The 14969-nt window shown below is 40.5% G+C and overlaps 1 protein-coding gene across 1 annotated transcript; it reads right to left on the bottom strand.

Moving 5' to 3' along the window:
- Window positions 1-6511: 6511 nt before the first annotated feature.
- LOC117819088 (homeodomain-interacting protein kinase 3-like) lies at window positions 6512-14595 on the bottom strand. Its single transcript, XM_034692301.1, has 9 exons — window positions 14388-14595; window positions 14094-14287; window positions 10550-10741; window positions 8397-8575; window positions 8159-8282; window positions 7951-8076; window positions 7767-7859; window positions 7500-7660; window positions 6512-7234 (listed from the first exon to the last, which is right to left on the bottom strand). Exons 1-9 carry the CDS (start codon window positions 14395-14397, stop codon window positions 6613-6615), a joined length of 1701 nt encoding a protein of 566 aa, XP_034548192.1. The 5' UTR covers window positions 14398-14595; the 3' UTR covers window positions 6512-6612.
- Window positions 14596-14969: the final 374 nt, after the last annotated feature.

Below are 14969 nucleotides of genomic sequence, written 5' to 3'. Positions count from 1 at the left end.
AATATTTGTATTTAACATTTAGATTGATATTTAACATTAGTTTGATATTTAACATTTATATTTAATATTTATATTTAACATTTGGATGTATCGTTGAACATTTAGATTTATCGTTGAACACTTTTAGATTTATCGTTAAACATTTAGATTGATATTTAACATCTATATTTATATTTATATGTAACATTTTGATTAATATTTAACATTAGATTTATATTTAACATTTATATTTAATATTTATATTTAACATTTTGATTTATCGTTGAACATTTAGATTTAACATTCAGATTGATATTTAACATTTATATTTAATAGTTATATGTAACATTTAGATTTATCGTTGAACATTTTTAGATTTATCATTGAACATTTAGATTTATATTTATCATTTAGATTGATATTTAACATTTATATTAATATTTATATTTAACATTTAGATTTATATTTAACATTTATATTAATATTTATATTTAACATTTAGATTGATATTTAACATTTATATTTAATATTTATATTTAACATTTTGATTTATTGTTGAACATTTAGATTTATCGGTGAACATTTAGATTTAGATTTAACATTTAGATTCAACAAAATGATATCTTAATACATTTTTCACAACAAAATTAAATGTGAAGAAGATCACACATGTACCTCTAAACGTGATAAAAAAAAAGTGACTTAAAAATTCCTTTAACATTGTTATGACGTTTTGGAGTTAAATGTGGAGAACTGTTGCTGATATTTTCAGTGTGCACAACTTCACAAAAAAGCAACAGGTTAGATTGTTTAACGTAAATGTTAATTATTATTTAAAGTGGTTATATTCCCCTTCTTTACATGATGCTACACGCTGACGCTGTTGTACCTCTAATTACATACACAAGAACTACATGTGAAATCCAGTGCTGCATGCAGTCTATCTCTAAAATATCATAAGGTGGAAGAAAATGTGTCATAATGCACTTTGCTTTAATCCCAACACTAAACATGGTGAAGCGAACCACCTGACAGCTGCGTAGGACGGGGAGGAGCTGGGTTGGCTGGACTACAGTCCTGGGACGGGCTCGTAAAAACAGCAGCAGTCAACAGAAATGCAGAGCTAGAGATGTTACGGCATTTCACTGTGCATCCCAGAGCAACACACGCCATGGTGACACGGCTCTGACCTACTTTAACAACACTCCCCGAGACAGAGTTTAAAAGCAAGCGTCTGCTGCTCACATAGATGATCTGATCTCCTCTCTGTGTCTGTGTTACTGGAGGCTGGAGTCAAACTGAGGAAGCTGTGTGTGTGTGTGTGTGTGTGTGCAGACTCTTATTCAGACTTCTTTCACTGGCTCCAGGTCAACATCACACTCTGCACACTTTAGTTTGGTTGATTAGCAACAGACCGAACATCCAGGAGAGGACTTTCAGGCTTATGGCAGACGGTTCAACAGAGTCAGTGAAGCCACGTGAATCTGAGACGTTTGACCCGTGTGTTTTCACCAGGTTGAAGAGTTCTGCTCCTACACGAGACTCCTCAGTCATTAAAAGGGTTCTGTCTGGCTCTTTTTTTATCTAAGTGATCGTTCCTGCTCTCCTCCTGAAGTCAACAAACTCCTATCTTCATTAACACGCTCAGCCACAGCCAGCGAAAGCTCACAAAAGAGGGCCAGGCTAATTGACCTCCTCCTTTTCTGCTCTCTCTTTTCCCTCCACTGTAACTTTGCTGCCGCTGCCTCGCCGCGCTTTTCCATGGCAACCCGGGGATTGTAAGAGCGGTATGGAAACGTCAAACATTCAGCAAGCTCGCATCGCCGCACACAAAAGGCCAGTGACCTACATTTGGAGGGAGGATGAAGGCTTTTCCCAGAAGAACGGGCCCAGCAGAGCAGTAGACGACAGGACAGAAACACAGTGACAATCCCCTCATCTGTTTCCTTTCCTTTGTCTCACCCTGAAGCTAAAGTTGCAGACAGACCTGAAATGAAAGTGACTCCTCTGGTATGTCTCATGAGGAATAAGCAGCATCTTGATCTCGAACAGCTGAAAATGGAACATTCTTTGAAATACAAAAGTTCAGTCCCTCCAGGATTTCGCGGGATTTTTTTGTGATTGTTGCGTCCCCAAAAAGCCTGAATTTGCGACAGCTTTTTGAAAAAACTGCGGTGAAAGTTGTGATTATTTTTTTTTGCTTTTGTCCCCCAATAACATCTCAGGGGCAAGTAAATACGCTAAATTACAGTTGTTTTTAGAAAACATTCTTGATGTGGCCACTGACTGTATTTTGATTCTCTTGATTCACAGAAAAATGCCATGAAAGGACTGTATTGCACATTTACGACGGTCCCTGAATGCACCTCGCAGCGACTGATGCACAGTCAGTTCACGGCACTCTGAAATTAATCTGCATCTTTGATGACGAGGAGTTGATCAAAACTTACTGAATGTGTCTGATGTTTCACCAAACTGGATTAAATCAAGCTGTAGATGCAGAGCTTTTTACGGTAACCACGGCAACAACGTCAAAAAAGAAAGGGTAAAAATCCTCAATGAAGATGAGACAGATGCATGGAGGTGAGGAGAGCTGGTTCATAAAGCACACCTGCTGCAGGTAGAGACCAAGCTAACACTGAGCCCCTCAATCTATAAATAATAACGTTGTCATCGTCACTTGTCCTGCCTGCTGTCCCCTCTTTTCACCCGTTCTCTGTGCGTGTTTTGTTGTTGAAAAGTGCCGATCAAGTGAGGACTTTTGTTTATGTTCCAAGGAAGTCAAATTGATGACAAAACCGATGACATACAGGGGCTGAGATTGAGGTAATTGGTCAGATTTGCGGGAAAGTTGCGCTGATTGTAAAAAATTGCAGGGCCGCGAAAAAAACGCGCTGATTGGTTGAATTTGCGTTGATAGTTGCGATCGCGAAATCGCAACTTCCTGGAGGGACTGAAAGTTGTACATATTTACCTAAAAAGGGGTGAATATAACGTTATTTATTTATTTAATTAACCCTTATTTAACCAGGTTGGTCCCATTGAGATCAAAGATCTCTCAGTCCCTCCAGGAAGTTGCGATTTCGCGATTGACGTAGTGGTAACCCAACAACAGCCCCCCCCCCCCCCGACCCTGCGGGGGGCGGGGCGGGGGGGGGGGGGGGCGGCTGTTGTTGGGTTACCACTACATCATCTATACCGGGACAATAAGAATTGTAGGAACCCAACAAAATCAGGGAAAAAAAAATTATAAAATAAATTATAATAACAACAACAAACAAACAAACAAACTAACAACCCCCCCCCCAAAAAAATAAATAAATAAATGTGTGTGTGTGTGTGTGTATGTGTATATATATGTATATATGTATATATATATATATATGTATATATATATATATATATATATATGTATGTATAAATATGTGTGTATGTGTGTGTGTGTATATATGTATATATATAGAATAAACAGAGAAAAAAAAAAGAAAAAAAAAGTGAGCTTAGGGAATTGGAGGGACTTCCGGGTGAGGGGAAAGGGCGGAGATGATGATGGTTAAGGTCAATGTGTAAATGGTACTAAGAATTATGATAAGTTCTATTATTATTATTATTATTATTATTATTATTATTAATATTATTATTATTATTATTGTTGGTATTAGTGGTGATGGTTGTGGAATTGTAGCCCTTTGTTATGGTTGACCGGGCTTCTTGCTTGCCCACTGAACTAGTTCACCCCCTCTTTATTTTATTTTATTTTAATTTATTTTATTTTATTTATTTATTTTGATTTTGATTGTGTTTATCTATTATTCTAATGATTTGGTTTGGGATGTCCCCCCCCCTCCCGAATTGCCTTCGCTGCCTTCTCCCGCCCAGCTTGTCCCAAATTACTGTCCTATTTTGATGCAGTTGTACATACGGGGAGACGGATGCCCACAAATACACACATACGGACTCACACAAATGAACACACGCATACACGCACGCACACACACACATGCGCGCACGCACACGCACATTTGCGCACTAATTTCTGTAATGTTCACTTGTTGTCTTGTCTTTCACTTTTTGTATATTGTGTATGGTATTGTCATGTCTCTCACCTGTCTTGTATCGTTAAGCAACACTTTAATAAAAAATAAAAATAAAAAAAGTTTAAGAAACAATATGCTTTTTTACATTAAAAGAGAAACAGGATTTGTTTGGAAAGTAAAAACTCAGTTTCAGCCTCAGCTTTCTCACAAGGTACAGCACATGCTGTTTAAAATTGAGGGAGTCATCAATCAAAATACCGAGGTATTTGTAAGAGGTAACAACCTCTATCTCGTTTCCCTCTGCAGTGACCACCACTGGTACACTTTGTGATCCAGCCTTGGAGTTGCTAAACAATGTAAGCTTAGTTTTGTCTGCATTTAAAACAAGCTTCAACTCAAGCAGTGTATCTTCAACAATTTTAAAAGTGTTCTGCAAATATTCAACTGCCTTTACAACAGTTGTTGTACAACAATATAAAACTGTCATCAGCACAAATGGAAAGTTGCATTCGATACATATATGATAATCCCAGCTTACACCATCACGCAGCGTATTATTTGAAACCTTGACGTTTGTGACTCTGAGTGCAGAAAACGGAGGAATGCCTCCTTGTAAACAAACATTCCTGGCTGGTCAGCATTTGGGGGCCATGTTTGTCTGGCCTAATCAGGCCACAGCAGATCGTCTTTATGGCCGCCCCTCAACCATCAATCAGGCCCGCGACTGAGGACCTGTTCGACAGCAGCAGGGGTCACGTCGTCACCAGGGAGACAGTCTTTTAGTGCTGCCATATAAACAATATAGGCTGTTGGGATGAAACAAAGAGAGGAGAGAAGGATGGGGAGAGAGGGGACGGGCCTTGTGTCCTCTTTGGATAGAATTAGGCTCCAGATGAGTGAGACAATACGGAGCTGAGTCAACCCCTCTGACGAACAGAGGTCATCCAGTGCAGCACAGCAGGCTCACACTGATACTGGGTTTGTTCAAGTTCTAACATCACACAGTTCTAGTTGTTCCTCTCTGACAGGACACGTCTGTATCCAAAGGGACGTGACATCATACTGCTCTGTGTCAGGGTGTAAGTCGTTTAACTCTAACATTCAATTGTTAATATTTCACCACCTCCATACTGAGAATCAATCTGAGGAAATATACAGACACATTTTAGTTTAAAAAAAACATCTTTTATAATCCAGTTACTACCATCAGAACACAGCTAACGTTATCATCCAGCCACTACCAGCAAAAAGTTTTGTTCTTAGGGACACAGTGTGTATAAATGGGAATATTAGCGCCATCTAGTGGTCAGATTCTAGAGTGAACTACTCTGTACCTAACCTTTCAGATCAACTGTGGCCCAAGAGGACCAGAAGCTCTCCTGTAAATGGAAACATTAGTTATTAAACAATTTGCCAACCTCTCGCTCTTCTTCTCCTTCAACAACGACCACTCTCTCTTCTTCTCCTTCAACAACGACCACTCTCTCTTCTTCTCCTTCAACAACCACACTTTCTCTTCTTCTCCTTTAACAACAACCACTCTCTCTTCTTCTCCTACAACAATCACTCTTTCTCTTCTTCTCCTTCAACAACCACACTCTCTCTTCTTCTCCTTCAGCAACGACCACTCTCTCTTCTTCTCCTTAAACAACGACCACTCTCTCTTCTTCTCCTTCAACAGTCTCATCCAGTTGGAGGAAGTGGAGAGGGTGGACTCATACAAGTACCTTGGGGTCCAAATAAACAATAATCTGGACTGGTCCACCAACACTGAAGCCATCTACAGGAAGGGACAGAGCAGACTGTTCTTCCTGAGGAGACTCAGCTCCTTCAGTGTCTGCAGCAGGCTTCTGAAGACCTTCTATCAGTCTGTGGTGGCCAGTGCTTTGTTCTTTGCGGTGGCGTGCTGGGTTGGAGGTATCAAGATGGGTGAGGCCAGCAAGCTCAACAAGCTGGTAAAGAAGGCCCGCTCTGTGGTTGGCCTAGAACTGGACAGTCTGGAGTCAGTGGCTGAGAGGAGGTTGATGGACAAACTGCGAGCCATCCTGGACAACCCCTCTCACCCTCTCCATGATGAGCTGTGGCTGATGGGGAGCTCGTTCAGTCAGCGCATCATTCCACCACGGTGCAAGACTGAACGCTTCAGGTGCTCCTTTGTGCCCACCGCCATCAGACTGTTAAACAGTAACGGAGGCCACAGACTGCACCATGCTGACCACTGACCATTTTATTTTTTAAATGAAATATTTGAGCATGAGATCTTCCTCTGAGTCTAATGGCTGCACTGTTGTTTTGTGTTTTATTGGCTGAGTCTAATCAAAAAGTTTAAAATAAATAAATAAATAAATGAGCAGCTTCAATAAACTTCATAACTTATACCTTTCTCCAGATACTAATATGTTAATGTAAAACTTTGTATCACTGTAAACAGATAAACATCACATTTTACAAGCAGAGCTACTTTTTGACACTTTTCAGCGTGTAAAGAGGATCCGTTTCAGTTCAAGTCAGCACTTTTTATTTTAAATGAAGCAGAGTAAACACAAATAAAACTTAACACATTTTTATAATCAGTAGATCAGAAGATGAACACTGATCACTCCTCAGTTCGGCAGCAACAACAAAGAGAGGCTCCCACTCGTCTGAAAAATCTGCATATCCTCTTCCTCATTTTTTTGATGCGTCCAGAGGAAGCTGAGGCCACAGCAGAGGAGTCTGTTTGAGCTGCTCCTTCAGGAGACAAGTAGGCTTCATCTTCATCACCAGGGGGCGTAGGTACACCTCCATCAGATGAGCCAGCAGTCGCTGCATCTTCAGCGGATTGTTCTCCTCCGTCAGAGGACAAAGAAGCAGAATCACCATCGGGGGAGCCTGAAGGTAGACCTCCATCTGAGGGGTAAGAGTCTGGTTTTTGTTCATGGGGGATCTGAGGTAATTCTCCATCAGACAAGCTGACATCTTCTTCAGAGCTGAGGAGTTTTAGTCTTCCTACAGACCGCCAGAACGCTAAACCTGCTCCACAGGAGGGGACGGCAGATAGTCCATCTGATGATCCTTTAGAGAGACCATCGTATTCAGCCACCAGGTCTGTGTCTCCAACCAACGACAAAGAGGGTTGATCATCATTAGAGGGATCAGAACATAGACCAGAGGAACCAGAGCCTGACTCCTGGTCTGGTTTTTGGCTGATGCCCATCATGTCTCTGGAGTTGATCAGACTGGACAAACAACAACGACAATCAATCAATCAATCAATCAATCAATCAATCAATCAATCAATCAATCAATCAATCACTCACTCACTCACTCACTCACTCACTCACTCACTCACTCACTCACTCACTCACTCACTCACTCACTCACTCACTCACTCACTCACTCACTCACTCACTCACTCACTCACTCACTCACTCACTCACTCAATCAATCAATTAGTAAAGTCCACAGTGTGTTATCTCCTCCCAGAATCACTTAGTCACTTACAATTCTGATCCAGAGTCAAGGGCAGCCATGGTAATAAACGGGTGCTGCAGAGCCTGACTCGGGGTCATCCTCTGATCCCCGTCCAGATGCAGCAGACGTTTCAGCAGATCCACAAAAAGCACCCTGTCGTTCAGCTCAGCGTCACTCTCTGGTAGAAACATCTGGAATTACAAACACATCAGGGTCAGAGGATTTAGTCTCTAACGCTAAGAACAGATTCTGTAGTGGTGCTGGTTAATCTCAGTGAGTACAGCAGAGACTACCTACATAAACTAGGGCGTCCAGAGAGCTCGGGAAGTTAGGGTGTATGGCCGGCTCCTCTGGCTGGATGTTATTGGCTGCTGTGAATTCTTCAGGTGTCTAAAGGATCAACATGTACATGAGAAACATCTGAAGCAGTTCAAATGAAACTATGAACCAAGAGAGACACAGAGGAACGTGATTACTGTACCATAAACCTCCATGATGACCCTTCAGCTGCTGCCTCCTCCTCCTCAATGAAGAAGCCCCGGGTGTACATCCCGGCTTGGAGCAGCTGGTCCCCTGGTTGACCCAGAATCTCCACAATGGACTTCATCTGCAGACGAATAAACACTTGTCAGCTGACTCTCTGCAGAAAGTGTCTGCTCCCCCCCCCCACACACAGGTAGACCACATACCATTAGGTATTTACAATGCACAGGGAAGAGGTAGTCAGCCAGGAAGAGGCAGGCCAGGATGCAGCCGACCCCCCATACATCAATCGCCTCAGTGTAGGGAAGACCGAGGGAGATCTCTGGAGCCCTGAGGAGGATGACAAGAACTCAAGATTAGATACCTGTGAACAAACTCTGAGAGCAACGTGCATGGACTCCATCTCTGCTGAAGGAACAGGTGAGCTGTACAGGATGAACCCACCTGAATCCAATTGGCTGGACCACAAGCCCACGCTGGACCTGGTCAGCTGTAATGGCTAAACCAAAGTCGATTAGTTTGACCCTGATGGGCAGGTCCGCGTGAACGAGCATCACATTGTCCGGCTTGATATCCATGTGAAGGATATTCAGACCCTTCAGGGCGTCCAGCGCGACCAGCAGCTGCAGGGACAGAACCAGAGACAGTTTCAGTTTCATGTGCTGCTGTGTGAGGTTTAGAGTCAGGGGTCAGTGAGGACTGAACTTATGGCAGAACATCAGGTACATGCTATAAGATGTATAGACACTGAATCACTTGTGCTTCAAATATTACAGTGCTTTTCCAAAGATGAACATCATGGGGATTTATCCAACAGATTTTATCTCTTAGAGGAGTGAGTGTAAACCTGTAACCACTTTCACACATCCACGACTGAACTTTGTAAAAACTTTCAGAAGCTCCCTCAAAATGTTCCAAAATTGCTTTCACACACGTCCCTCTACTAAATGCTAAATTCCCCTGACAGTGAGCTGTACAGTGATCAGTGGCTGATTTCAGACAGTGTGTGTGTTCAAATCTGTCACTCCTGTAACATCTGTACACTGCAAAAAAGGGAATTTCTTAAAACTAGTGAAATGATCTGTCCATGCAGCAAGTTAGTTTTACTTGATAAGAAATCTTAAAATCAGATAGTTAAATCTAGAAATAAGCAGGCTCTGAAAAGTATTAAAAGGGTTGAAATAAGTAGAATATGCTGATTTTTAGCTCAAACCACTTGAAAACAAACTTCCTACAGCAGAGTTATAAGTGAAATATACAGAATATAAGCAAAGAAAATCTCATTGATTTATTTTCTATACTTAAAGGCACTAGGAGGAGTTTTTCACCAGCTGAGAAAACAGACTGAAACCAACACTGATGCCTCTTTATGACCTTCAAAAGCAAACAAAACCATAAACAACAACACTGATACCTTCTATGTTGTCATTTTTAATGCCTTAAACCACTCAGAGGGGGTAGGTATCAGACCACATGGTTGACATTTGGCTTTAAAAACATAATTTTTCAGCTGTTTTCATGGCAAATAATCACATTGAGTGATAAATCTGGCTGTTAAAAGACAGCAGGGTGAGGTTTTTGTTGAAAACACTACGTTTGCATGTACAGAACAAGAGATAAGAGGTATCACTTTGTCCACAATGGGGCGCCAAAATTGATATAAATCAAAAGTTCCTCACAGTAGCTTTAATTTGAGCAAATTAAGAACTGGGGACAAGAAAAATAACAAATTAAAGTTAAAAAAAAATGATTAGAAAACTATGATTACGCTGTTTCTTGATATAAGCTGGCTCATCTTAAAATAAAGCCTAATCTATCTTAAAACCAAAACTAAAATCTTTCAACCAGGTCTTATTCTTAGAACATACCTCTGAAATGTTTCTACAGAAACCACAACAGCAAGCTGGATTACTGGCAACATTTAAAACATGTCAGGATTAACAACATATAACATCAAGAACGCTATTAATAGTGGCTCAGGGTTGATGCATACTTCAAGACATTTCAAACACAGTCTTTAGAGCCAAACCAAAACAAATCCATTCTGCACAGCCGAACTGTGAGCAATCAACAAGACACAAGCTGCTGTAAATGTCTTAGGTTGGAATGCAAAGACAATCCACAAAAATATAAAATATAAATATAAATTTGAGACGTCGAGAAAGTAAAGAGATATTTTAAGGATCTGCAGGAACCTCAGTGATCTATTTCAACAAATACATGTGTTTAAAGAAGTCTGAGCCATCCTATTGAATACATTGTGTCTTGAATAGATGCCGTATGTGTTATTCTTAAATTAACCAACTTGAAGTTGTTAATCAATCTTGAAACAAGTTTTACTTTGATGAGACTTTAGGTGAGACCACCAATGTAGCTTATTTCAACAGTCATTCACTCAATTTAAGATTCACAGACTAATTGAGACAAAAAAGACATGTTCATAATCAATTTAAGATTCAACCATGCAAAGATTAAAAACAAGTAAAGAACTCTAAAAACAAGGTCATTCATCTAACATGTCTCAATCTAAAAATTTAAATCTTGGCAAGTGCCGAATTATTTGCAGCGTGTCACCTCAGTGTTACAGTAAAACACACCTGCTGTGCGATAGGCCGGATGGCAGACAGAGAAAGAGGCATCCAGTTATTTTCCTGGAGCAGGTCGTACAGAGTCTTGTCCAGCATCTCGAACGCTAAACACGTCTGTCCCATGAACTGGAACTTCTCAAAGAACCTCACCAGGTTATGGGTGTCTGGGTTCAGGACAGAGACCAGGTTTAAGATGGACTCCTGGTCAGAAAAAAGGAGACATGACAACAGATTATCAGCCTGACGTCCTCTGATGAACCAACACTGAAATGAAATGTAACGCCCCCTACATGCACTGTGCATTCCTCCATCACATGTAGAAATGATTTCTAGAATCCTGAGGCTAGGCTCGAGAAACTTGAGGGAAGATGCTTTTTCATTTAACATTTTGAATGGGACTTTGTTGGGATTGTATTTTTGTTAATTTTTGAATGGGTTGGGTCGGGGGGATGAGTAATATTTAACTCAACATTCATGTTTTTGTTCTTCAATGAAAGAATTGATTGTTCAATAAAATATTTAACACTTGATAAAGTTCTACTTACAAATAAATCTGTTTCAATTGTAGTATTTTGGATGGATGACTGCTCATAACAAAACAAATATTTATGCTTGGATATGATACCTTTCCATTAAATTACCCTCGATTCCCAGTTAACTCCCAGTTAATTACCATTAATTACCATTAATTCCCATGGAAAGTTTCAAATTTGGAATATTTCCAAAATTCCCCAGCTTAACTTCCCCTGGAAATTTACCGGAAACTTTCCGGATATTTTCCGACCCCTTTGCAACCCTACCTGTGTCTCAATTCAAGATTTAAAAAAATTACAAATTAGGGTTACCCTAACCCTAACCCCCTAACCCTAACCCTAACCCCCTAATCCTAACCCCCCTAACCCTAACCCTAACCCCCCTAACCCTAACCTTAACCCTAACCCCCCCTAACCCTAACCCTAACCCTAACCCTAACCCTAACCCCCCTAACCCTAACCCCTTAACCCTAACCCCTAACCCTAACCCTAACCCATAACATAAGCATCAAACCAGATGTGCAACAGTAGAAAGGTTCATTCCAGGGCCCGTGGCATTGGCAGTATAGGCAAATGCTAGGGGCACTGGCCGTCCATAGGGGGTGCCGCTAAATGAGTGAGGAAGAAAATGTGAAGATAGAGGACAAACAATATTGTTTTATCTCATTTAATTTTTGATTAAATTGCAGAATGATGCCAGTATACATTTAAAAGCTTGTGATTCACTTTTGATTTAAAAAATAATGGTTTGCAAATCAGTTTTTGAAGTCTTTGAGTGTTCATGATTTACTGTTTTTGTTGTTTTCTTTACACTTTGGAAGCTGTTAGCTTAATCAGATAGAAATTGTAGGCTAAGCTGCAATAAGCATTTTGCTTCTGCCTTGTCAGTCATCACTTAACACATTGCTGTTGCTTTGTTGAAAGTGTCTGCACTGTAAAAAGTATTGTGTTATATAATGACTGAATAAATTCTACTACTACATTATGTATTTTGAAATTGTATTTTTGTCCCATGCTAAATATCAGTGTTATTACCATTTAATTAATGTTCTTTTAGAGGTCATTTTTATTTTAAAACAAAGGAAACCTGTTAAACATAAAGCTGGATGTCAGGTGTCTTTCAGTGTGTGTGTGATGTGATTGTTGGTGGAGTTGGTTACAATACAAGGGGCACCAGTTAAAGGTGACATATCACGCTTTTTTCATCAATATATATTGGTCTAAGAGGTCCCCAAAACATGTCTTTAAAGTTTATGCTCAAAAAAACACTTTGAAATCAGATTTTGGCATGCCTGAAAAGTCCTCTTCTTCAGTCCTCCTCAGAACACTCTGTTTTCTCTCTGACCACGCCCCCTCAGGAAGTGGATGTGCCTCAGCTGTCCAGCACGTTGATCTAATGTTTACATGTTGGCTGAATATACACGGCTGCTCAGAGATCACGTTACTTCAACCCTCTGAATCTGATCCAGAATCTGATCCTGATGGAGAGGCGCCTGTAGCAGGACCTTTCTGAAGGATTGGTCACAGATTTAGTGTTTCTTGTTGTTTTATTTATCAGTATGGAGACGTGTGTCTTGGTACACAGCTACGAACATGTAGCTATGTGGCTATGCTAACTAGCGCTAGCACTTATCCATGATAAATAAAAATCATCCACTAGATCTTCAAATCTGCAGACGTGGGGAGTAAAACCGACCTCTGCCAGAAAGGCAGCGGGACCTTTCTGAAGGATTGGTCACGGATTCTGTTTCTTGTTGTTTTATTTGTCAGTATGTCGACGTGTGTCTTGGTACACAGCTACAGCTACGACATGTAGCTATGTGGCTATGCTAACTAGCGCTAGCACTTTTCCATGACAAATAAAAATCATCCACTAGATCTTCAAATCTGCAGACGTGGGGAGTAAAACCGACCTTTGTTTTTATTAAGACAGCCTACAACTAGCATGCCTCCCTCCTAAGCTCCTTGTTAGCACACATTTGTGCAGGTAATGAAAAACGGAGGGGGGATTCAGTATTATTTCATACAGTCTATGGGCTGAACAAGCTCCGAGCTCTGACTCCGTGACAGACCGGATATTGTTGTTACGTAACAAAAACACGGAAGTCTGAAACGGCTCGTTTCACACACATTTACAGAAAGGTGGAGAAATCAGAACGGGGCAGAATGGATTTTTTTCATTCTCGGGGGGTTTGTAGACATGTTAGAGAAACATATTTCAGGTAGAGAACCATTAAAAAGTCAATTTTGCATGATATGTCACCTTTAAAATATTGCCTAGGGCACCAAGTCAGTTAGGACCGGCTCTGATTCTACCAAAGGTGAGAACAGGTATGATACTGAGAACAGTCCTGTACAGAGCCATGCTTGGGTGGAAGTCTTTGCCGGTGCATATAACTCAAGAAGTTAATAAAGACCGCCTCAAATCATTGTTAAAAAAATATCTTCATATCTCTAATCACACATAATGAAAAAAACACACCTGAGTTATTGAACAAGAAAACAGATATTGATGAAATTAGTAAACTTGGATGAAGGTAGAACTGCTTCTTTGATAAGAGTGAAATAATTCTAATTGAATTTTTTTTACCCTTTTCTTGTATTTGATATGTTAAAACACATGATCCTAGTAACATAAGTGATCATTCAGATGATGTTAAATGTGAATGTGTACATTCATATATGTGTGGATGAACATCATATTATCTGGAGGTACAGTGAAAGTTAAGACATTCATTTTGACTCGTTACTATGGAATTGTGTTGACATCTGCCAAATAAATGACCAATTTGTTTCTCTTCTGTATGTTATTTTGTAATTCATTATGAGGAGCTGTTTTGTTTTGTTGTTGTTTGTCTTGTTTTATTGTATTGTGTGAGTGTGCATGATTGTATATGTGTTAGACTCCAGGAAGCATAGCAGATGCTTGTGCTTGTGCTACAGTAATGGTGATCCTAATAAAGAAAGAAACTACAGAGTTCATTTCATGTCCTAAAAACCACCTGGAGTCAGAAACAAACCTCAGTCTCAGAGTCCTGGGGCAAATCAGGGTCATCCTTCAGGATTTTGACCACCACGATCTCTTTGGTGTCCCGTCTCCAACACTTGGCCACTTTGCCAAAGACCCCTTCACCAATGAACTTCATGATGGAGTAAACAGCTGAGCTGCTGAGCAGAGTGTCACCTGTGTGAAACTCAGGTGTGCTGACGGTGCCTGTGGAGAGAGACGGTGAACATGGAGAGAAAAGATGTGAGGACGGCGTGTTCAGTGTGAGAGGACGTTCAGCATCATGTGGCATGTTGTTGAGTCTTACCTGCAGACATGTTGTCAGGTGTTCTTAGTGTGATATTTCACAGGTGGAGAATGAACCTTCAGGCGTGAATCTCTTTAAGTTCAGAATCAATCAAATCTCTTTCCTCTCAAATGTGTGTGTTTCCTCTCAGTGCTGATGAGTAAACTGACCCAAGTCTACCAAACTGTCCAGTTTATAGACTTTACCTCACAACTGTTTTATAACAGGCAGATCTGTGACATCACAGTGGGTGTGGTCTGCTCAGTTCTGTTTAGAACTCAAGTTAAAAAAGGACAACGTGCTGAAAACATGTTTTTATTCAAATGATCTCTGAAATATAAAAACTCTACTCCTGTTAACATGATGAAAAGTGTTTCTATGCACTACAACAGGGGTTGTGATGATGCTGACTCAATGCATATACCCTAGCTCAGGGGTTCCCAAACTTTTCAGCCCACAACCCCCAAAATATAGGTGCCAAAGATTCGCGACCCCCACTGTCCCTCAAAGTGATTTAATGTGGCTTCATTTAGCTGGTCTGCAGAAAATGACCCTACCTATATGAGCATGTGTCTGTGTTTCCTGTGCTGTTATGAATTAACC

This window comes from Notolabrus celidotus, chromosome 9 (assembly GCF_009762535.1).
Source record: "Notolabrus celidotus isolate fNotCel1 chromosome 9, fNotCel1.pri, whole genome shotgun sequence".
NCBI classification, from domain to species: Eukaryota; Metazoa; Chordata; class Actinopteri; order Labriformes; family Labridae; genus Notolabrus; species Notolabrus celidotus.
The sequence above is the reverse complement of the archived record's forward strand: the minus strand, read 5'-3'. Positions and strand labels throughout refer to the sequence as shown.